Source organism: Rhinolophus sinicus, chromosome 12 (assembly GCF_057876585.1).
Source record: "Rhinolophus sinicus isolate RSI-liver-muscle chromosome 12, RSI-T2T, whole genome shotgun sequence".
Classification (NCBI taxonomy): domain Eukaryota; kingdom Metazoa; phylum Chordata; class Mammalia; order Chiroptera; family Rhinolophidae; genus Rhinolophus; species Rhinolophus sinicus.
Window position 1 is genome coordinate 42,715,085 of NC_142512.1, and position 25,218 is coordinate 42,740,302.

Here is a 25,218-nt window from a genome sequence, read left to right on the forward strand (position 1 = left end):
CTCTCCCCAGAAGCATTTTACTTCAGTCCCCTTTGGACTCAGTCTCACAGGCGTCCTTTGCTGGGGGTGGGGGAGAGGGTGCTTATATGTTCCTAGCTGCTGTCTCCTATGAGTCAAATCACACCATAAATGCCTGAGTCCAACGAGCCAACTTCTCCTGGTTTCCTACTGCTGGCTGTCACTGATGAGTGAGGGAGTCGTGAAAGCAGTTTAAAGGTCATGACCAGCACTAAAACACAAAATATTCTTTTTGAATACACACAGAATAGAAAGAAAATGAGAGTGCATAATAAGTGTGTCTTAGAAACTAGTTATGTCTCTATGGTATGTGTGCACTGAGTTGTGACATAAAAGCCACCTCACAGCCCAAGCTCAATATAATCCACAGAGAAGTCCCCACTGGAAAGGAAGCATTTCTTTCTGGCACTCACTAGCCGTGTGACCATGGGGCAAGAGCTTTTCCCTTTCTCCTTCTCCATTTCCTTATTATAAAAGGAAGAGACAAACTACTGTCTAAGGTCTCTCCCAGTCAAAATTCTATGAGGTTGGGATAAAGGGCATAGAGAGAGGGGATGTGAAAACCAGTAGGATGAGAAGGGCAGTTCTCCGGCTACTTGACAGAAAGGACCCATTTTTCTCCCTTCCATCAGGCTTGAAGGAGACGAGCCCTCTGACCCCACGAGGGCCATGTGGCCTTCCCTACCCCTTACAGAGCCTCTGAGAAGGCCTCTGGCCTGGCCTTATGCCTCCCACCAGCAGCAACAGGTACAACCCAAACCCCTCCCTCTCCACCCTCTGTCCTTAAAGGGCTAGTACAGCACAGGCATCTGTGCCAGTCTCATTCTAGTCAACTCTGGCTGAGGAGCGAATGTGGCTGAATCCAGGAAAGCATTAGGGTAAAGACGTATTCTTCCTGACTTTGGTGGTTTCCTCACTGTAAAATGAGGAGATTGAAATAGACGAGTTCTAAGTTCTCTGGTTCTAAAACTCTACTTTAAAAATCGCCAGATTATTATTTACCTTGAGCTTCCTTCTTTACCTTCCTCTGATGTTCTTCTATGAGAATTAATCTGTTTTGGAAGAAAATATGATCATGATTATCCATCACTATGGCCACTGTCTCTATTCATTCCTTTTGATTTTAAGTCTTATCTACCCAGGGAGGTGACAACTTTTGCTTTGCTTTTCTTGAGGACAGGCGTTCTGTCCTGTTACTCGTCCTTGGACTCGTCCACAGTACCTCACTTAGGATCTTGCGTGCCGCTGGCAAGGCATGTTATTCACTGTATTAGCTAACACTCAACAGGTAATTCCTAATAACTCTTAGAAGTAGGAAATAAAATAAAAGTATCTACCAGACACCTAAACGGCAGTGTTGTTTTACAGTCAAGAATAACAGAAGGATGAGTGTTATTATGCTCCTGCTCATCATTGTAGAGGGTCCTAATCAATTTAATGAGAAAATGAAGCACTGGAAAGGAAGAAACAAAACATATTTGCATATGAAATGATGGACAACCTAAAAAGCCCAAGTGAATCAACTGAACTTTTATTGGAAGCAATATGAGAATTGATGGCTGGATACAAAATCAAGAGATCAACATGCGACCCTCAATAGCTTTGCTACACATCACAAGTAAATGACTGAAAAATGGAAAGAAGAACCCATTCATAGTATCAATAAAAAATGCATAAAGTACCCAAGATAAACTTAACAAAAACTGTGTAAGACCTATGTGATGAAAACATTAAAACAAAGTTAGGTACCTGAGCCACACTAAAAAACAAATACAACAAATTCTAGATGGGTTAAAAATTATGAAACAACAAATGTTATAAAAGTTCTAGAAGACACTATCAGAGACTATTTTCATGCTACGAAGTGACAAAAGCCTTACTAACAAAACCCACACCCCATAAGCCATGAGGAGAGGACACGCTGTAAACAAACACACATCCACTCTTCACAGCCCGTCCCTCTTCTGCCCTGATTGTCTTCTTGATTTACAAACTCTGTTTAATATGAATTTCAATGTTTCAAATATTGCCCAGTGTTTTTGTCTGTACGGAGACAGACCAGTGGAGTAAGCAGCACAGTCTTTGCACTCAGGCGAAACTGGGTTCTGCTTTCAGTTTTGCCCCTGGGGCCTTAAGTTGATGTCCTTCATCTATGAAAGAGGGTGGTAATATCATCCCCACGTGGGCATCGAATCAGACAGTATATGGAAAACTTCATCCTGTGCTTGGCCTAAATAATGGCAAGTTTGCTGATGGTGTCACAGACAAGGGGGCAAATCTCTCACAGGGCTCTGCCTGTGGGACCAGGTATAGAAAGCTCTTACTCACCACTGATTATGAAAGTGCTGCTTCTATTTTCTTCTAATACTGTTATGGGTTCTTTTTGTTTACACTCACATAAATATGTTTGCTTAAAGTGAGAAATAGAGATCTGCTGTTATTTTTCACTCAAATATTAAGACAGCTGTTCTATTACCATATATTCATTTTCCTCCAGTGATTAAATTATTAAAAGGTGATACCTCAGAAGCCTTAGGAACACATGGGTCTGTCTATTGCTGGGCTCTGTGCTACTTCAAATATATATTAGGTTGCATTATTCCTCAGTATGGAACTGACAGACAGACTCATCTCTCTCCCTTTGAAACCATTACTGTCCACTAGAGGAAAAACCTGCAGGTCCCTGTCCTCCAAAAGCTTGTCACGTAAGTGATAAGTGAAAATAATGAAACCTTATAAATAAACACAAATGCAAGGTTAAAAACGATGTAGAAATTAAAAGCAGTTAATAGAAATTGGAGTTAATGGAAATTCCAAAAAACCAAAGGCCATATGCCACCTGGAGATGGAGAGAGTGTGGTCTGGTCAATGGCCAATGATTGTCTTCCCAGAGACCTGCACAAGCTGACCCCATGGGAGTCCCCAGCCTCCTGGGTTGAGAAATCAGACTGTCCTCACCGAGAGAGGACTCCCTTCTTCCTACTGGGGCAGTGTCACCTTAAGTGTCACCTTAACAGTCACACGGGAGTGATCAAAACTCAGAATGCCAGATTGTGACTTGACAATCTTAAGTTCATCTGTTCCACAGACAGCATCTGTCTACACGACCAAGGAGTTACATTGTGTAGCGGTAGGCCACCGTGGCACACTAAAGCACAATCGGAAGGCTGCTTGGTGAGAATAGAATTAGAACAAGAGGAATCCCATGAATCCAGCATTCAATGGAAAGGACTGAGGCGGCCAGATCCATCCATCTCCCCGACAAGCACAGCCTGGCTAGTGGGGCTGACCCTCCACGTCTGCTGCCTGAGGTGCCATCTCTACTCTAGGGCAATGCTAGGATGGGTACTGCCCATGTTGGTCTCTTCTTCACCTTTACTATGCTTTCACCACTGACCAAGCCTCCTGCGGATAGGCACGCTGCTCTTTAGCAGTTAATACCTCCAGTCAGGTTGTACTCAGGTCTGACAGACCAGGAAGTCATCTGGTCCTCACATACCTCTGCTCTGCTCCACGATGTGTGTTGACCTTGGTGTTTCTCTCTTGGGGAACCGCCTTCTCAAAAACTGTTTACCATATTTCTAAGTTCTCGGGCGGGAAATACCTCCCTGTTTCCCCTACAAACTGGTGACAGACCTCACAGAAGGACTAGGATCAGGAGGTCTGTAGTATTTAGAGAAGGCTGATGAGGAAAGACGAATTGCCTTGATTTCTGAGAGATTCATAGGACGTCCACAGGCAGAGCAAAATAAGGGCATTCGAGACGGGTCAAGGCACAGACAAAATGAGGAATGGCTGGGTTATGGTGAGCAGCTGTGCTGGCTGGAGTGCAGGGCTGCCACGACAGTGTAACAGGGAAATACAGGAAATCAGTTTGGGTTGTGGGGTAGTCAAGACTGTCAGCTTATTAATTCACTCTTTTCAATGTTAGCACCTGCCTGTTGGGAAAATAAACCATTATATCATTGAAGCTCCAGGACCTGGCGACTATAAAGACGACATGCTTTAGAGCAGCCTGATGCAGATTTAGGCTGCAGTGGGGACTGAACCTATTTATACAATGCCTTACACACTGGAGACGAAACCTGCTAAGTAAACCTCATGCATGGACAAGGTCACACTTTTTATCTTTCAGCCATGTCCTTTCTCCCAGGGTGACATGGCTCCATGAGGATGGAGATTATACATCTCTCCTCATTTCAGCCAAGGAAACATATCAGTGGTAGAAAGAGAGGGATTGGTGAGTACATCACATTGACATCATTTTGAGTTGAAGAAATTTTGCTAACATGTCAACTCTGGCCTATAAAATTTAACTTCTCAAAATAGCCTCATGTCTTCTTATTGTGGTTTCAATTCCACAGAGATCTCTGGGAGTGGGGCTCCTTTGAAAACTCCCGAGATATAATTTGCAATAGAAAAACAGAGCACACCTCACTCCCCATGACTGGATACGAATATGAAGCAGCAACAGGTGGGAAAGTGGCTTTGATTTTCAGTTTGTGGGGTCTGAATGTATTATAAAGACAGAATATATTTTGGAAACCTGAAATTGCTGTTGCTTACCACAATGAGACAGAAAATTATCATCAAAATCATCACTACTGCAGTCACAGATATTGCCAAGATCAGTTTGTTGTAATAGCTGTGTCCTGGAACTGCTTTTGTGCGCTAAAAAAGTAGAGAACAATTTTGTTAAAACAAAGAGATGGAAAGGATGCAGACTAACCATTCTCAAGACTATTATAAAGAATAACGATCTTAAACTGCTACTCTATATAGTAGCCTACACGTTCTTAAAGAAGATACCCAATCTAATGGGTCACGTAATCTTAACATTAGTATTTTTTCTACAATTTTTTATCTTTTGTGTTAGGTCCTCGTCTCATCTACCCTAGGAACAGTGGTACCATTCTCTAAAGGAGCAAAGTGGGAGTTCGCTGTCTTAGCCAAAGTTACGTGGCCAAGAAAAGCTACGGCCTAGGCGCTCCTGGCGTTTGTGCTTGGGCGCTTTTGTTGTCCTAAAAGTCCAGGCTCCCTGTTTCGGAAGCTGTCCTCACCTCTCGTGGCTCCTGCCCTTTCTGTTCACTCTGGGCTTCTGTGCTCTCGCTGATGTAGTTCTCATTTTTCCATCGATCCGTATCCCACTCTGCCGTGGGCACCTTTACTTCCTGCTGTTCGCTGAGAAGCTTCATCAGGAGGCCTGTTCTGGAGATGAGCTTGGCACAGGGCAGCTGCACGCTGGTCTCAGAGCAGTCCATTTTCAAAGTCCGGATGACATGAGCAATGAGCTTTCTCATGTCGTTGTTGGGGATGAGGGCCTGTAGCTGCTGGTTTAGCTGACTTTCAAATTGATCCCCCGGGGATGAGAACAACGGGGACGTGAAGCCTGTGGAGTTGGACAGTAAGTCAGTGGCCACAGGGGGGTGTTCCCCTTGTGTTTCATGGGTTTGGTTAACTGCTGGCAGGAAGTTGTCTGCAGAAACAGCCGAGTCTGCCGTGAAAACATCCTCACGGGCAGGGATTTCAGGGGTAGTTTTTTCTGGCTCAGTAGCCTTTCGTGTAGAAATATTTTCTTGAAAAGGAATCTGTGCAGTACTCTTTTCTTTAGAAGGTTCCAAGAAACTTGAAACTGATTCTGGAAGACGATTTTCCTGAGATGTCGATTCTCCTGAAGATGAAAAAGCCTCTCGTGCAGGGGAATTTATGAGGCTCCTCACTGCAGATATCGGAGGTCTCTTTGCAAGCATCAGTCTTTTGAGAGAATCTTCCTTTCCAAACTCTCGACTCATTTTGGCCTTGGCTTTTTTGTGCAGCACATGAGAACGACTTTTATGAAGGAGGTGTTTCTTTCTGGAGTGCGAGATTGGCTTAGAAGCCTTCCTATTCCTGACTAGAGCATTTGCCTCATCTAAAATAAAAGTAGTATCGCTTAAGTCTTTTAGTCTTTTAACCTCAGATAGAGATTTTGGAGCAATGGAGGCCGAAGGCCAGCCCATCAAGTATTGCTTCTGGGTAGAAGAAACTGCTGCCTCATGTTCCTTTATGAAAGAAGTCTCTGTATTGAAGTTTTCCACTAATTTCCCGGGCCTGTGTACCCTGTGCATCTGTCCCAGCTCCCTTGGGGGTGGCCCCCTGAGTCTCCTAACTTTGACAGTGTTCTCCACAATAGGCAGGGCATTCTGTTTCCTCTGGATGCTCTGATGGGCCACTTCTTTGAAGTGCCTTTTCCGGATGCCCTTAGGGCCCTTGAGGACCCTGCTCACTGTCCGCAGCGTTTTCCGGACAGGCTGAATCTTTGCTAGGCTGTAGCCCTGTGGCTGGTCAGTTTGCAATTCCTTCCGAATGATTTGGCGTTTCAGTTTGGGACCTGAAAGGTTGGAATGTATAAGCATGGCAGTTTTTTCTTTCTTTATAACCTCATCAATTTTTTCTAGAATTTCTGCATCTAACAAATTTTTCAAAGAATTGAGTTTCCTCAGTCTATTTTTGAAAGTTGCATCGTTGGATTCAGGCTTCAGGGAAGGGTTCCTTGCATTGTTTGTCAAATGACTCAGGGACTTATCTCCATCTTCTATATTTAAAAAAAGGAGTTTAATGAGTGGTAATAATGCTGAGTCTACATCTGTTAGATTTCCCTTGGATAAATAAGGTAGTATGTAATTGAGCGCACTAATAGCAGCGTTTTCATCACTAAAGTCTAGTTGGTCGTTCCTGAAGGCTGACAAATCAATGCCGTTTTTGTCTGAGGATGGCTTCTCTGGCTCAATAGTCAGCTCGGTGCTCGTGCTCTTCTTCCGGGCTTGTAATACCTTCATGAACGATCCTTCTGCAGTCCCTATAGATACTTCTTCGTCTGTCAAACAAGAAAAGACCGCTTTTGATAGTGAAAGATTGACGGAACAGCTTTTTGTCCAACCACAGCCATATATCCCAGTTAAATAAATTAGGAATCAGCAAACATTTGAGTGCCATTTAGAGAGGAAAATGTACACCCAAACTTAAACCCATAATTGGCAACACAACAAAAGGAGAGAAAGGTATCTTTTGAAAAAGTGGCTATCTACTCAGAACATTCCATAGCGTGAAATACAGTAACTGTACTTAGAATGATTCTATTGGTCCCCAAGGGCCAATGGCCCGGTACTCAAGAAAAGCCAAGGCTGGAGGACCCCACTCAGTTAGACGCTCTGCAGATGTACTGTGACTCCTCACATTCATATACCCCAGCCTGTCCTGTCTCAGATGCGGAGGGAGCATGAGGCCTCCTTTCTCCACCTCTTCAGTGTGCTCGTTGTGGGGGCAGAGCCCCAGAAAGTAGTTTCCAGGCTCTCGGCCTCACGTGGAGGAGTGCTGGCTCGGGTAGTAGATGGCCGTCAGCTGTGGCTGATTGGCCGTCAGCTGTAGCCAGTTAGCCAATTAGCCGCCAATATAACTGCTGCGGCTACGGAGGAGAGGAGAGGAGAGAGAAGAACGGGGGCTAGCAAGAAGATGGCGGCTGGGCTGGCAAGCATGGATGGCGGTTTGCGGACAGTGTGGATCCAGCCTCCAGTGAGAGTATAGTGCCGCCAGAGAGAATATAGTGGTATGACTCCCCTACCTATGGCTCCGTGGGTGTTCCTTTTTGGCCTCACCATATCCTGCGTTATGTGGGGAGCGGGACCAGAGGCACCGCAGGCTTCCCCGCACGACAAATGGCGCAGTGAGCAGGGTATGGTGCCGGCCAAGGCTCTCCCAAGAGTGGTGGAGCAGTTTGTGCGTATGAACACTCAGTCTCAGGAAGACCAGGAGGAGCAGCTGCCGGAGAGCTGGACCCCCGTGGAGGGGTGGGAGGACGGGGACGGTTCTCCCACCAGCACAGGAAAAGCCATGCAGCTGCTGCAGAGATGGAGCCCCGTGGAGAGGTGGAAAGATGTGGACGGTTCCCCAACCAGCACAGGCCGGAGAAAGCGAAGGTTGTTGCAGCCCTGTGGGCCGGGAGGTTCCTGCTCAGGCAGCCCGGATGCAGGACTTGTAGTCCCAGGAGGTAACGCTTGCTGAGTCCTCCGTGGGAGATGAGGGTGAGGTCAAGGTCGTCCCTCACCCCCAGGACAGCCCTGGTGAATGACTATGGACTATGGGGAGTTGCCTTCCATCCTTAATTTAATGGACCGCTTGACTGTTTGTTTGGGAACTGTTGTTAGTGGAACTGGGGGATATTTGCTTTTGTCTCTTGACTGGCCGCCATTGAGAATATGTAAGCACCTTGATTGTGAGTCGCTGTTGTTCCAGCAGGGTACCCTGAGAGGCACAGAGAGAGTGGCAGTGCCCTGAGAGCCCTGGCTGAGTCCAGGAAGTCTGGCTGAGCCCTGAAGATACCCTGGCTGTGCCCAGGAAGTTGGGCTGTTCCCAGAGAGAGTGGCAGTGCCCTGAGAGCCCTGGCTGTGTCCAGGAAGTGTGGCTGTGCCCACAGAGAGTGGCAGTGCCCTGAAAGCCCTGGCTGAGTCCAGGAAGTGTGGCTGTGCCCACAGAGAGTGGCAGTGCCCTGAGAAATCCTAGCTGTGCCCGGGGAAACTAGTGGTACCCTAAGAAGCCCAGGAAGTCTGGCTGTGCCCAGAAGTACTGGTGGTGCCCTGAGAAACCCTGGCTGTGTCCGGGAAGACAGGTGGTACCCTAAGAAGTCCAGGAAGTCTGGCTGTGCCCAGAAGTACTGGTGGTGCCCTGAGAAACCCTGGCTGTGTCCGGGAAGACAGGTGGTACCCTAAGAAGTCCAGGAAGTCTGGCTGTGCCCAGAAGCACTGGTGGTGCCCTGAGAAACCCTGGCTGTGCCCAGAGAGCCTGGCTATGTCCAGGATATTGCATTCACCTCCAGGCTCCTCGCACAGGGCCCCTCGCGGAAGATGCTTGTCGCGTAGATTGTGAGGCGAGAGCCTGTAGGGGTGGAGTGTGGGGGCAGAGCCCCAGAAAGTAGTTTCCAGGCTCTCGGCCTCACGTGGAGGAGTGCTGGCTCGGGTAGTAGATGGCCGTCAGCTGTGGCTGATTGGCCGTCAGCTGTAGCCAGTTAGCCAATTAGCCGCCAATATAACTGCTGCGGCTACGGAGGAGAGGAGAGGAGAGAGAAGAACGGGGGCTAGCAAGAAGATGGCGGCTGGGCTGGCAAGCGTGGATGGCGGTTTGCGGACAGTGTGGATCCAGCCTCCAGTGAGAGTATAGTGCCGCCAGAGAGAATATAGTGGTATGACTCCCCTACCTATGGCTCCGTGGGTGTTCCTTTTTGGCCTCACCATATCCTGCGTTATGTGGGGAGCGGGACCAGAGGCCCCGCAGGCTTCCCCGCACGACATCGTGTTCTTGTCACCATCACACGTGACCATGACCACACCCACTGCTAACACTTCCCCCTCTGGACATGCCCTCCTGCACTTACCCAGGTTCCTTTGCTCGGACCCTGCTCCCACATACCCCCGCCCCCATAACAGAAGGCTGAATATAGAAAAAACACTACGTCTACCCTCGCTTTTTGCTTAAATCCGGGTCAGGCATCTAGGACGTAGGTTATGAGATTTGCCAGGTTGTATGCCAATGTGGAATGTTCAATAAATCTACGGATTAATACTTGAGGTCCTAAAATGCAGAAGGGAAAAAGTAACTTTCGTTGTGTGCCGACTTTTATTTCATTTCATTTCTTATATTTTCAGCTTTACTTGGGGAACCATCCAAAGCTGCTGACTGTGAGAAGGTCAAGTGTATCATAGCACAGTTGGGTTTCGGTTCCAGAAGAATTAAAAGTATTGTTGGTGTTGGTGAGGGTCAGAGGAGGAAGTAGGGGTGGTGAAGTTCAGAGGACAAAGGAGGAGCATGGCTTTGCAGAGAGCCCAAAAGTGGAAGCAGGAGCCCAGGCACTACTAGACTACAGCACTTAACACTTCTGATCTCGTTTTACTCACCTGTAAAGGAGACTAAAATGCCTGTTCTGCCCACCTCTGAGGGAGAAGGGAGTAATGTAATTGGTAAAAAATTATTTTGATCAATAAGCTGCACTGTCTTTATATCAGTAACAAAGTGTTATTATTTATGATGTCCCCAGATCACCGGCAGAGACTAGTATTCAAGCTATCTGGGCCTGAAAGCACATTTTGAAAGTTATCAAGTAGGTGCCAATAAACCTAATGCATAGATAAATACTTAAAAGCACCCAGGTGTTTTGTGGATAGAAAATTTTGAGCTTCAGAGTAAGTTTGGGTTTGGCCGTCTAAGACTACACGAGCCCTCTCGTCCATTAGAAGGGCTGGCTGGCAGCTTCTGGTGATGGAAGCAGAAACTCTCAGGTTCCAAATAAAACAGCATCGCTTGTACTCTTTTTATAAAATTGCAAAAACAAACAAAATAAATAAAGTGTATCTATACCTGTCCCATAAGGCAAAGGGCATTTGAGACCTAATGCATATAATAATCGCTTTATAATCTGTGAGGCGCTCTATGAATAAATTCTCATCTGGAGGTAAAGCAGCAAGCAGAGAGCAGGACACACTATATGTGGCCATTAGTGTTAGTTCCCTCCCCCTTTCCGTTCTTTTCTCTTGTTCCTTAATCTGAATGTTAACAAGGGACGCGTTTTAGACATTTAGGGAGTTGAACTCTGCATGAATAAATATAAAAGATGCAGTTACATTATTAGCTTAAAAATTTGTCATAGATGAAAGCATAACATTGAAACATAAGTAAAATAAAAACTTAAAAAAGTCTCCTCAGGCAATTGAGACTCACCACAATGTGTGATGTCTGTCAGACATTCAGTGTCACAAAGCAGCTTCACTGTCTTGCAGACGACCTCAATATCACTTTTAAATTGGCAGAGGCAGCAGGTCACACGACTGGGTAAGATCCTATAAATGGAAACACAGAGAATTAAATTAGTGGCAAAGGAGTTACTTGAGTAGGTAGGAGCGTAGGTCAAGGCTACCACAGGGTGTGCAGAAAGGAGCTCTTGGGGCATACGGCCTGGACAGTTGGGTAGGGGACAGTTGGCTATTTGCTGCTCTTGAACATTGTACATAAATAGAGAGGACAGAGGTATCCAACAGTAGGATGGCAGTGGGTATGGTATGCCTAAGATAAAGGTGATAGGGATTAGAATTGGGTGTAACTGATCTGTGGTTTGATTCAGAAGTATCTCCTCTCATTCCAAAAGTCTCACTTTGGGTTGAGAGTACACAGGAAGAGGGAAGACTTCTAAGCAGCTTCTGATAACAGAGCTTCAAAATTCGAAGGAAAAGTGAGATTGACAAGGAGAAACAAAGAAATCTGGATTTTCCAATACCCTCTTTCAATAATTGATAGAACAAGTAGGTAGAAAATCAGTAAGGATATAGGAGTCTTGAACAACACTATCAACTTGCCTGACCTACTTGACATTTACAGAACACTCCACACCAAATCAGCAAAAGGCACATGGTTTTTTTCAAGTGGACACATAACATTTTCCAAAATAGACCATATTCTTGCTTATCATGAGAGTTTATTGGCTATAAAATGAATCTCAATAGATTTAAAAGGATATTAGTCATTCAATATATGTTCTCTGACCGTAGTGGAATAAAATTAGAAATGAACAGATCCGAAAAAAATCTCCAAATATTTAGAAACTAAAAAACATGCAACCCTACGGGTCAAAGAAGAAATCAAAAGGGAAATTAGAACCTATTTTGAAAACACAAATATCAGCATGTGTGATGTTACTAATGCAGTACTCAGTTTTCAGCATTTTCCTTCAGGAACTAGAAAAATAAGAGCAAATTAATCACAGAATAAGGAGAAGAAAGGACAAAATAAAGATTAAAGCAGAAATAAATAAAACGGAAAACAGAAAAACAGAGAGGTAGTGAAATGACAAAATGGTCTTAGAGAAGATCAATGAAATTGATCAACCTCTAGGCAGCTTGATCAAGAAAAGACCCAAATTATCAAAATTAGTAATGAGAGGGGTGACATCACTATAGAGTCTATAGAAAATAAAAGGACTATAAGGGAATATTATAAAATACTTTGTGCCAATAGATTCAAGATGAAATGGACAAATTTCTTGAAAGATAGAAACTACTATGATGGTTACTCAAGAATAAATATGTACCTTAAATAGCACTATTAAAGAAATTGAACGTGTAGTTCAAAAACTTCCCGCAGAGAAAGCTTCAAGCCCACGTATCTTCACTGGTGAATTCTGCCAAATATATAGGAAAGAAATAATGGCAATTCTACACAAACTTTATCAGAAAATTGAAGAGAAGGGAATACTTCCAAATCCATTTGTAAGGCCAACTTTCCCCTTATCAAAACTAGACAAAATATTCCAAGAAAAGAAAACTACAGACCAAAATCTCTTGTGAACACTGAAGCAAAAATTCTAAACAAAATTTTAGCATATAAAATCCAACAATATATAAAAAGATTATACATCATGACAAAGTGGGGTTTATCTCAGGAATACAAGGTTGGTTTGTATTAGAAGATCAATGTTTTTTACTCAAGTTAATAAACTAAAATGCAAAAATCACACAATCATCTCAATAGATATAGAATCTGACAAAAAGCTAACATGCATTCTTGATTTTTTAAAAAAGAAAAACCCTCAGCAAACCAGGACTGGAAGGAGACTTTTCACCTTGATAAATGATTTCTACAAAAATCTTAACATCATACTGAATCACGAATGAAAAAGTGTTCTCTCTCCAACATCAGGACAAAGGCAAAAATGTCGGATCTCATCACTTCTATTCAACATTGCCTTGAAGAGTCTAGCCAGTGCAATAGTGTGAGAAAAAGAAACAAAACGTATTCAGAATGAAAACCAAGAAGTAAAGCTCTTTATGTACAGATAACATGATTACATAGTAAACATGACAGAATCTGCAAAAAGGCGAGTAGAATAAATGAGTATTAAGTTTGCAAGATACAACATCAATATGCAAAAAATGAATTTATCTCTAATACCTAGCAGTGAGCAATCAGAAATTGAAATTTAAAAAATACTCTCTATAGTAGCAGCAAAAGTATAAAACACTTAGGAATAAGTCTGACAAAAGATATAAAAGATTTGCACACTGCACACTACGAAACTATTGCTGCGAGAAATTAAGGAAGACATAAATAAATGGCGAGATACGATGTATTCATGGATCAGGATTCAATATTGTTAAAATATCAGTTCTCCCCAAATTGATTTATAGATGAAACCCAGTAAGCTTTTCTGTAGAAATTGACCAGCTAATTCTAAAATTCATATGGAAATGTGAAGTTTCTAGAATAACCAAAACAAGTTTGAAAAACTAAGCACAAAGCTGGAGGACTAACACTACCTGAGTCAAGACTTATGAAGCTACACTTTCAAGGCATTGTGATACTGGTGTAAATAAATAAAGACAGACAAATAAATCAAAGGAGCAGAATAGAGAGCCGAGAAGTAGAGAGATATGGAAATTTGATTTTCAGGTTCAAAGGCTGTTCAGTGAGAAAGGATAGTCTTTTCAACAAATGTGCTGGAACAATTGGATATCTACATGTAAAAAAGTGAATTTCAAATCATATGCAGAAATGAAGTCAAATTAATTGAAAGATCAACATGTAAAACTTAAAACAATAAAACTTATAGAAGACAACAAAGGAGATAACATTTATGACCTTGAATTAATCAGGTAAGATTTCTGAGATAAAATACAAAAGCATAATCCATAAAAGATAAAAAGTGAATAAAGTGACATGATTAAAGTTAAGAATTTCTGCCCCACAGAAGATACTCTTGAGAGAGAATACAAAGGCAAGCCACAGAAAGGGAGCAAATACTTAGCAAATTGCGTATTAGATACAGGACTTGTTTTCAGAATATACAAAGAACCTAACACAATGAAAATATAGACAAAAGATTTGAAGATATGCAAAAGGCAAATAAGCATATGTAAAGATGTCTGACATCATTAATCACTAGGGAAATGCAAATTAAAACTACACTGATATACAACTACACACCTATTAAACTAACTAAAATTAAAAAGACTGAGCATAGCAAGTGTTGGCAAACGTGAAGAAAACGGAACTCTCATACACTGCTGGTAAGCAAGTAAAATGGTACAACCATTTTTAAAAAAAAACCATACACCTACAGTATGATCCAGCCATTCCACTTTCAGGTATTTACCCAGGAGAAATGGAACTATATGTCCATAAAAAGACTTGTACACAAACGTTCATAGCAGCTTTAGTTGTAATCGCCAAAAACTGGAACAATTCAAATGTCCATCTATGGTGAATAAATTGGGCCATAGCCACATAATGGAATACTATTCAGCAATAAAAAGAAATGATTGATACACACACAACATGGATGAATCTTAAATAATTATGCTGAGTGAAATAAGCCAGTTAGAAAAGAGTAGACACTATGATTCTATTCATAAAAAATCCTAGAAAATGCAAACCAATCTATAGCAACAGAAAGCAGACCAATGGTTGCATGGGGATTGGGGAGGGCGGGGAGGGAAGGGAAGGAAGCATTACAGAGGCGTGAAGAAATTTTTTGAGATGATGGACATTTTGATTCACTTATACCTCTAAAGACGGTTAAAAAGAAATGAGGTAATTGAGACAACTGGTAAAATTTGAATATCAACTCTTTATTATATAATATTATTGTGTAGGAATTTCTTCAGCGCATTAATAGTATGGTAGTTATACACAGAAATGGTTTTGAATATCCAGAGAGGGAGCCATCTAGCTGACAAGAGAGGGCTGGACTTTGGCAGATGCTGTGGGAGGCTGAGGAACATGAGGCTAGAGGAGTGACCAATAGATTTGACAACGTGGTGAAGACAGTCATTCGTAGGCTGACTTGTCAAAAGCAGTTGGAGCACAGCCCTTTCCCACACTAATCTCGTGTGATCCCCTCCATAGCATAATAGCAGGTTTCTGATAGCCTGCCATATCGGAGTGGGGATGGCACAATTTAAGGTGTAGTAAGTTCTGTAATAAATTGTCACAATAGGGTGCTAGAAAATATATATTTTTTAAACTGCAAGAGAAAAAAAGAAAAAGAAGCCTGACCTTACTTTATACCATATATAAAAATTAACTCAAAATAGATCATAGACTTAAATGTAACTAGACGACTTCTGGAACCAAAGAGGAGAAAAATCTATGTGATTTTGGATTAGAAATGGGTTCTTAGACAAAGATTTCTTAGATAGGACACAGAAAAGAACTCAAACCATATAAGAAAAATATTGCTAAATTGGAGTTCATCAAAATTTAAAAATTAAAACCTTCCAGTCTTCAGAGATACTTTTAACAGAATGAAGAGAAGCCACAATCTGGGAGAAGATATTTACTAAACATATATCTCAGAGAGAGGCCTTATATAAAGCACTCTTAAAAATCAATAATGAGATAAATATCCAATTAAGAATGCACTTGAACAGACACTTCACTGAAAAAGACATTTTCACATAAACAGACAGTCGACATCATTAGCTATTAGGGAAATGCAACTTAAAACCACAATGAGATACAAATACACACCTACTAGAAACTGACATATAAGGATGGGGAAAATATGGAACAATTGCAACTCATATACTGCTGGTGGGAATGCAAGATGGTACAACCACTTTAGAAAACAGTTTAGCAGTTTCTTAAAAAGTTAAATATGCACTTAACATATGATGCAGGAATCCCACCCTTAGGTATTTGACCCCAAAGAAATGAAAACATATGTTCACACATGTTTGTGACCTGCATGTGGGAGTTGTTAGCAGCTTTATTCATAATGGCCTAAAAACTAGAAACCACTCAAATATCCATTAACTGGTGAATGCACACACAAACTGATACATTCACACAACCGGAATACTACTCAGCAATCAAAGGGAGTCATCTACGGACAAGTGCAACAACATGGGTGAATCTGAAAAGGATCGTACTGAGTGAAAGAAGCCAAACACAAAAGGCTACACTCTACATGATTTCATTTGTAAGACATTCTGGAAAAGGCAAAACTAGAGAGACAAAAATCAGGTTGGTGGTTGCCAAGGGCTGGTGATGGGAGGAGGGACTGACTGCAAAGGAACATGAGGGGCCATTTTGAGGGAACAGAAGTGTTGTAAGTCTCCAGTGTGCTGGTGGTGACATAACTATATATTTTTCAAAGCTCACTGAACTGTACACTTAGAAAGAGTGAGTTTTATTCAATGAAAATTATACCTCAATAAGCCTGACTTAAGTAAATAATAAAACAAACCTGAAAAAAAACTAAGTGAAAGTAAATGTATGAAAAAGCAACTTACAGTTTTTCCAGTTGAAGGCTCATCATGAGGACGCTCTCAACTGTTGTAAGTGACACTTGCGTTCTCCCCAAGTCTCTGAAGGAGAGAATCCCAATGTTCATGACGTGAACCCAAAGACAAAAATTCGTACTTAAAAACGTGATTACTTCAAGTCTGCCTCTCTGTCAAGCCAGCTCGAGTTTACTTGCCATAGATGATCATTTCAGAGAGCTCTTATTGAAAAAATGTATTTGCCTCATCAAAAAAATACCTTAGTGCTGAATAGTACATTCTTTTTTTTTCTCTTTCTTTTTAACCATTATCCTACTATTCATTCTCAATTGCATCCACCTCTCAATTACTCTTTTTAAAATATACCAGGGGTGCCAAAAAAATCTATACACATGGCTCGTATTCGTCTTTTGTTATCGGTATATATTATTACAAACTGAATACAGCTTTTCCTTTCTTAAAATGTGTCTACTTTGTGAGTGGGCACCCTCTGTATATAACATGCAAGTTACTCCTCTTTGCTTCCTGGGGTAAATGGTGTTTCTACGTGCTCTACACGGTCCATATCTGTATGTGTCCTTCAACACTGCTCCCTCCTCTGCTGCTGTCTGGCCCATGTACATTCTTTCCTAATTATTTTCTGTGTTGATAACTCTTATTCAATAACCCAGATAAAATTTAATTTATGACGTTTTAGCCAAAATGCAAATATTTAGTGTTTGATGAAAGTAAAAAAAGAGCAGAAATCATCTCACAACCCATGCGATTATGGCCATACTTACAAATATCTCAGTGCTGGCAATTTTAAAAGATACGAATCTTCAACAATTGTCAGAGGATTACGATCAAGAATTCTGAAAAATGCAATGGAATTAAAATTATCTGCGTTTTTCAATAACTGCCATGAAAGTTTATATTCATCTTTTTGGTACAAAAGTTGAAGGTAAAAAACCATTTTCTGTCCTTACCTATAAAATCACCCTTCGAATCTATAAAGCACTATTCCTTTGGGAACACCCAGTTCTCTAGACAATCAAGTGGAGAGCAGAGAGCAAGAAAAAAAGTGGATAGCAAAGAAAAAGTATGCCAAAGAACTTTTCAGATTGAAAACCCTAGAAGTGACTCTACTGCCAGGAAGCTCTTGCTCTATAGGAAATACTATTTCTAGTGTCCTCCTTAATTCAAGGCGCTTTTCTTTCATCACCAGCCATTTAAAAATTCCACAGTTTAAATCACCCAGTTCAAGAGAAAAATAGCACCAATCCCTTGGTTTTGGAGCCAGAGAAGGGATAAATGTCAGAGGAACTGGTGAAAGCCATGCTCCCATGATATACTCCCAGGTGTTCTTGTATTACAGCCTTTGTGACATTGTTTGTCTGGGACACTCGTCTTTCTTGGACTGTCAGCTCCTCGAGGGCAGGGACCACCCTTATTGCCATTTTGTCCGTGTACCTGACACAGTGCCTGACTGTTACGAGGTATTTAACAAATGTTTGTTCAATAAATAACATTTTGTTTACATATAATTGAAATGAACAAATGAGTTTGTTTGACCTCGATATTTATTCCAAATGCTGGAATAGATTTTATTTTCATTTTTAAAAAACAAATAAGGAAAACGAAACAAAATACAAAGAAACAAGGAGAAAGAAAAGAAAATCTGCCTTTATCTTAACTCTACTCAAGAATCATTAGTGTACTTTTGCAGAATATTATAAAGGTAATTATCACAGCTAACTATCTATTAGGTTGCCAGGCATATGTGATAAGCATTTCTCGTTAATCTTCACAATAACCTTATGTTATACACGATATTATCCCATTTTACAAATAAGGAAACTGAGGCACAGAGAGGTTATATAACTTGTCCTAGCTCGTCAAGCAAGTAAGAAACAGAGCTGGAATTTGTAGTCAGGTCTGACGCCAAAGCTTGTGTTTAACCTCTGTGAAGAAAAGGGGTTTAAAATGACTGCTACTTTAACCTTAATTTTGAGACGACTAAATACAGAAATTTCAAATTTCATCTTTTTCAAATTTCATCTGCCCATCTGGGAGAGCATCTATGAGAATTACACTTTCTGTTTTGATTCCTTTTCCCTAATCATCTCCAATGGTTAAATATTTCATTAGCCTATCGTCATGGAGACTTGAGAGATTTAAAACCAAGTTGTGGGCAAATCAGTACAAACGGCGGAATAAGGACATCTGAAAAGTCATCCCTAAAAAGCCACAAAAAACAACTGACAAAAATTGTCAGAATCAACTTTTGAAACTCTAGACATTTAAGCAACAGTTTGCAGCAATCCCGGGAGCATTCATTCAAGAACAATGGCGAACTTCTGTAAGAACAATGATCTGTGTTGCTCTAAGTCATCTTAGACCTTTGGCTCTCTACCCCAGTGGTAATCTTGACAAGCAGTCCATTTCCCCAGTACCAGAGGGAGCAGAATGGAGCCAAGGTTCCTTTAAAACCTCATTCCCAAAGAACCGTCACTTTCCCTGTCTGGTGGTTCCCCGAAGACCTCACTTGAAAGGCTTGTCTTTGACCTGACTGAGAGCTGCCTAGTGCTAAAAGCCTCTTCTCAGGGGGCATCTTTGGAAAACAATTACAGGTAAATATTTTAACACGGCAGCTGCTGAGGCAATGGATAATAGAATAGTTGGGGCACAAAATAGCCTAACCAAACAGCTGAAGAGGAAGAGCTGAGAAATGAGATGTCCGTACCCAAAAGTGATGACAGTCCCCTGAAGTGTGTCAACTTTTGTATGGTCACAGCTAGCTAAAGGAAACCAGTGCTGGTTGACTAGGGGAGCATTGGGGCGTCTCTGTGCCAGCAACTCCATTGGCCTTCATACTGTGGCCGCTCCTACCTCCTTGATATTCTCAACAGTGGGGTCAATAATTCAACATGGATAAGCTTGGATTTTCCCTTGGTGTTCTTGGCACAAAACTGATGAACCACAGACAAGCCAGCATGTGACTGTGCTCTACCTGGCTAAGGTATAAGCTTCCTACATTGTAGAGTCCGTAGGCTTCTAAAATCATGGAGCTTTTTATTGTTAGAATCAAAGAAGTGACTAAGAATTTTTGAAATAAGCCATCAGCCTGGACCTGTGTAGACGAATAAAGGAGAAGCACCTTAAATTCAGAAAAAAAAAGTCTGCTTAACATTTAGGATTCTCAACCGCTGCTGGCTTTCCATACCGTATTTCATTCGAAAGATACATGATTCTTACTGCCATTCAAAAAGTGGTGCTTTGTAAATAACCCTCTTGGCATGTCCTTGAGACGGATTTCAGACTGAAAATAGAGTCTTGACCACACCGCTAACTTGTTCACTCGGTGTTTGTCAATAACGTAGAGACTTCAGTCAAGACACGTACTGAGTTATAATTACCTGAAACCCAGGGGTGAATCAAGGTTTTGGGGAGCCTGAACCTCACCTATTCTAGGAAGTCCTAACCAAAACATGGAAAATTATGAATATACAAATTGCTGGGGTCCCTCCCAAGACCTCTGAAGGGGCCTATGCAAGTGAAGAGCCCTGGAGCTTAAGCCTCATTCAGTTGTTGATAAATCCACCTCAAACTTATTACAAACTTATTTAATGCAGGGAAAACATTGTTTCAAGTTATAAACACCCCAGTAATATGTCATATAGATGATAAAATGACTTAACTCGAGGGTTGTCGTCTTCCCTTGGCAACTTGCCTTTGGAAAGAGATGCAATAAAGTTTATATGTCGCTATGGCAAATGTTTTCTGAAGCAAATTAGCTTTATCAACTAAAAATATTTGGCCCCAAACAAAGAAGCAGCAGAGCCCCCTATACAGACTTACTGTGTCCTGTGACACTCTTTTGAAAGTAACCGTGCATTAGTTTTAGGAGTACAGCTCTATTCAGATCACACGATGTGAGTATTAATTTATTCCTAACACCATGTAGCTCTGATTCTTTCATTACCTTTCGCTCACATTTAAGATGAACCCAGAAACTCAAGATAAACTCCTCCATGACGAATCTTTTCTAACCTACCACCCGTTCCCTACTTTGTCACCTCCCCCCACTCCACCCCGCCCCATCTTGTTACCCTGCTCTATAGACGCTGGCGTGGCTCTCAGAGATGCTGACATGGAATGGTATGTTTTCCAAAAACATCCATCTTCATCCTTTCAGTATGAAAGAAGCCTGGGGACAAAGTCCCTGTCCTATTGTCCTTTGTACCCTCAGCACGCAGTAGAGCGCTGACACACAGTGGGCATGGTACTCTGTGAATGGTTTTGAAAGAATTCCTTAATTTTTATCAACTGTGATTCCAAAATTTTTTCCCCTCCGTTGCCTTCAGAACTGCAGTGAAACTCAGATTCTTATAAGGGACTGACTCTCAGTGTCACGAAATGTTTAATAAAGGTGGTAGTTTCAGACACTGTATTGACGCTCCTAAGTCCTCTTGATGGAGAGACCCAATGAGACTGCTCTCTGATGCGCTGATCAAAGGAAAACTGACCCTCCGTGTGTCCTTTCCCCCAATTAGATATCAGCTAGTTAATGAGGGAAGAGGGAACCCCGACACAGTGGGGTATCAGCAGGAACTGTTACTCCAGCTCCACATGCACCCTAAACACCTTCACCTAACCCGAAATGAACTCTGTGAAACTGGCTTTCTGAACCACAAGACAGGTGAGACAGGCTTCTCCCAAAGTCAGGTTTACAAGAAGACCTTCACCTTGACTCTCAAGTCCCTTTTAGACCATTGAACATACCCACTATGGTTTCCTTCTGTCACAGAGAAATCACAGAATTTTCCAGCTGAAAGGGAATGAAACCCACTGTTCTTACTGAGGAGTATTCAGGAAAGGGATTGGAATGAGGCTTCAGCAGTGTGTTTTCTTTAGGAGGATTTTTTCATACTACAGCTTAATAGAAACAGCATCTTTTTCCGTAACTCAAAGTTTCCTATTGCCCACAGATAATTCACGTCAAAGGCATATACTTTTCTGAAAATAATGTTCTAGGTGATTGGGGAGAGAAGTGCCCTGGGGCAGGTTTTTAGGAATTCTTTCTGTTTTCCCATTTCAAAGACACTCATGGCTGAGGAAGCACCCACACCTCTGGCTCCCTGGAGAACTCTGCGCTGCACTAATCCTTCCGGCTCTTTGCTGCCTACATTTCAGCAGTTAGGTGCGTTGCCCACGAGCAGGAATCAAAGGTACATTCAAAAGTGGGATTTCAAGGTGCTGCTCACATATGGGAGCTGCACCATTGGGACTCCCAGGCCAGTGCCACTTCGAGTGTTACTGGCTTGGTGCCTTTCCTGCCCCTGCAGAGATCAGTACCGGGGGAAGGGAGCGTGCCTTCCGTGAGGCAGACAATCTCTTGGCCTCTTTGTACCTTTGTTTCCTCATGGGGAAAACAATGAATGGCTCTTAGGACACATTTTTCAGAGTTCATACTGGGCTTATGCCAGCTAACCAATCCCTGTACGATGTTGTTACACGTAGTTTTTGTTTTATCATGTATTCATTTTCTATTTCACTTACACATTGTGTAAAAACTGCATTCCGTGCCAGGCCTGGAACGTTCCAAAGCTCAGTTCTGTGATTGAATTGCACCCAAGATTTCTATAAAAAGCAAACAAACAAAAAAGACACAAGCAAAAGAAGAAGATAAAAGATATTCTTTCAGAATGTTTCTCCTTTGGCAGTGATTCTAATTTATATGTGATGAAACAACCCTCAATACTCCCTCCACACACTAAAAAAAATCTCCCTGCGGAAGATATTTGCTTATGATTTATACTTTCATGTTTATACATGTGGTGCATTAGATACAAAACAGTAAGTGCTCAGTAAATACACGTATTAAAGGATCGGTATTTCTCTAGAACAGGGTTACATAACTTCCGCACTAGCGACATTTGGGCTGGATAATTCTTTGTCATGGGGAGCTGTCCTGTGCATGGTAGAATGTTGAGGAGCAACTCTGGCCTGTGCCCACTAGGTGCCAGTAGCAGAACTGCAGTTCTGACACCCCAAAATGTCAAGGGATATTGCCAAATGTCCCCTGGGTGCAAAAGCGCCCTCGTTGAGAACCAGTGCTGTAGAACAATTCATTCTGATCTGTGAGATAATTCTCACACTAATCTTTGCTAGAGACCAAAGGCTTCGCTACATAATTTTAGTAGTTTTCCACTAACAAAATGTTGATATTTCCAAAAAATAACAACGAAGTTTGCAATTAACTTTTATAAAAACTCCAAATATGAGGAGGTTATATTTATAACTTACATATACTGCAAAAAAGGTAGCGGTTCAAATGTACGTCTTTCAATAGATTCTATTCTATTGCAGGACAAATCTCTAGAAAAAGTAAAAGAAAAAGATTGCCTCAGTTAGCTATCAGATATCTAATTAGTAGGAATAACTAGTAGAGGTTTGAATGATAATATTGAATAAGTAGCTTTTGTCTAAACTCTAAACCTTAGGAATTGTTATTTGAACCTTCCAGAGTCCCTAACTCTGCCCTCAACTGTGGAGAATCTCACCTTCATGGTCTTCATAAATAAAACATAAAACTATATAATCTTGATAGATTTTGAAGGTAATCTTTCCTGAGAGCAGAAGAATTGATTAGATGGCCTTTTGTGGTCTCATCAAACTCTGGATTATGAGATCAAAGTTTTTATACGTAATTATAATTTCTAATATTAAAAGGAATATCCTCATATTTACACACTTTTCTTGGTTTGGTCCTGGTTTTCCAGGCCAATTCAATACCAGAAGAAATAAAAGATACCCTTTCACATAACTTGCAAGGAAGTTACTCCTCTAATACATCACTTTGAACTAATTCAGAATTAATTCAACTTTCCAGCATAGGAATAGAAATTCAGTTTTGTTTTATATTGTCTTAATAGTCCATGAATTTATCTGCTTCAGCTGTACAGTGTGGGACAGCAAACAACAACATGGTATTGGATTTTTATTTGAAAACACCCAGTCCTGACTATAGTTGACTCTTATTGCTATGGGTTCCAGCTTAGCTCCTCACTTTTCACCTCGATGGGTATAACTGTCTTCTGACTGGTGTTTCTATCTCGTCTCCCTTTCTAACCCACCATGCACAGCGTCACCAGATTACCTCTCCGGAAGTAGTTCTCCAATACCAGCCTCACTCGGGAACTTGCTGAAGGTGCAAATTCTCAGCCCCACCCTGGACTGACTGAGTTAGTCCTGTGGGATGGAGCCTGAGTTTTAACAAGCCCTGGAAGTGATTGCGTTGCAGGCTGAAGTCTGTCCTAGGGCACTGCTGTGACAACATGGTAGCCGGGCTTGTTATCCTTGGCTTGGCCTGTGAAGCCCCAGACTTGGCTCTAATCTCCTCTCCTGGCTTGTACTCCACAGGGACTCAGGGTATTTTCCCTGTGTCTTGCCCTCTCCTACTCTCCTTTCGCAAGCTTATCCTTCCCAAGAGTCAGTCTGATGATTCGCAGTGGTCCTTCGAGGTCCCGTTCAAACAGCATGCGCTAGTAACATCTTTCCTGATCCAACCTGAAGTCTTTGCTCCCTCTTCTGTGCTCCGAAACCGATTTGCATCTCTCATTGCCCATATCTATTTCTCCTTTTTAATACCGTTAACTATTTTTGCATCCCATTTCCTCTGAGCATAAACTCCTTGAAAGTATGGACTAGGTCTTGCTCATCTGCGTTATCTGCCATGTTTAAAAGTGACACATGAACATAATGCAAACTCAAATATTTACAAAATGAACAGATAGCTGGGGAGTGAGTAGGAGGAGGAAAAGGACCATTTTAAAAGAAATGCAGTTTTCTTACTTCATGGCTCCCTCTTCTGTGCCTCTGCAGCACTTTGTCTGCAATTTAGTGCTTGTACACTATGGTTTGAGCTCAAATGTTTATTTTCCCTGTGAGATCGTGAGATCCTAGAAGGGTGGGAACCCTGTCTTACCCATCTGTGCCTACCATACTAGGTACAGTGCATGACATATTCTTGTACTTTCTTATTGATTGGCATTTGAAACATGAATGAGAATCCTTCTGCTAACATGAAATAACTAGCTTACAAAGTATTCCACAGTAGAAGTAATGAACGACCTAATCTATTGAGCAGTTACCTCACTTTTTCCTTCAAAATGTGTTCATAAGGTTTGGAGCCCAGATGGCAGGGGTACCCAAGAAGACCGATACAAAAGTGGTCGTCTGCCTAAGGTTTGGAAAGTTTCATAATACAAAGGACTGTTTTTAGTGTCGTATGGGGCTCTTATACCCACTTCCCTGAAACCTTGTACACTTGCAAGAAGAATCTATTTTCTAAGAGCATCATTAATTAGACTAATACAAATTAATGGCGTACACAGCTCTGGATCCATGGACAAACGATAAAAATTGAGCTTTTCTTGCCCTGTAGGTGACAAATTGAGGTTAACTTGAATTCCTCTCATTTTACTAAATCAACTTTTTAAAACCATTTCTGTAAAGGCCCAACAGTAAATATTTTAGACTTTGCAGGACACACGTAAACACATTTTCTTCTTTGTTTCTTTCTTTTCTTTCCTCTTTTACAGACCTTTTAAAAATATAAAAATCATTCCAATCATAGTGGCTGTATAAAATGGACCACAGGCCGTATTTGATCCATGGGCCATAAACTAAATATAAATATAAGCAGATGGTATGTGGACACTTATATAACAAGGTTCATATGAGTCTCTACAATTATACAGACCTCATTACCACTGTCCTGTATAATGGAAGGGCTGTTCCCATCTACATCTTGTCTGTATAATCAAAAATTGAAAATGCATAGGAGCTATTTAATGCGGGGATGGGCTGGATCCCTATACAGAGTTACAGAATTGTGGAATTTTATTGCTGGAAG

General features: G+C 41.6%; 1 protein-coding gene across 3 annotated transcripts; it reads right to left on the reverse strand.

Annotated features, from left to right (window-relative positions):
- Position 1: 1 nt before the first annotated feature.
- Positions 2-22,667, reverse strand: LOC141568918 (leucine-rich repeat-containing protein 37A-like). Of its 3 annotated transcripts, XM_088802291.1 has the most exons (7): positions 22,608-22,667; positions 21,861-21,941; positions 17,102-17,173; positions 16,329-16,403; positions 10,765-10,883; positions 5,079-6,874; positions 2-4,689 (listed from the first exon to the last, which is right to left on the reverse strand). In XM_088802291.1, the coding sequence occupies exons 2-7, from the start codon at positions 21,878-21,880 to the stop codon at positions 4,537-4,539; spliced, it is 2,235 nt and encodes a 744-aa protein (XP_088658417.1). In that variant the 5' UTR covers positions 21,881-21,941; positions 22,608-22,667; the 3' UTR covers positions 2-4,536. The 3 variants fall into 3 exon arrangements, with proteins under 3 accessions (XP_088658417.1, XP_088658416.1, XP_088658415.1); XM_088802290.1 differs by lacking the exons at positions 21,861-21,941; positions 22,608-22,667 and having other exon boundaries at positions 17,102-17,795; XM_088802289.1 differs by lacking the exon at positions 22,608-22,667 and having other exon boundaries at positions 4,552-6,874; positions 21,861-22,079.
- Between the last annotated feature and the right edge of the window lie 2,551 nt (positions 22,668-25,218).

Bases quoted from the DNA above. Each gene is read 5' to 3' on its own strand.
- LOC141568918 (XM_088802290.1), bottom strand. From the start codon at position 17,274: ATGGTTTTTTACCTTCAACTTTTGTACCAAAAAGATGAATATAAACTT. The intron at 16,404-17,101 runs GTAAGTATGGCC...TCTCTCCTTCAG, and splicing joins TTGCCAGCACTGAGATATTT to AGACTTGGGGAGAACGCAAG. The intron at 6,875-10,764 runs GTGAGTCTCAAT...CTTGTTTGACAG, and splicing joins GACAGACATCACACATTGTG to ACGAAGAAGTATCTATAGGG.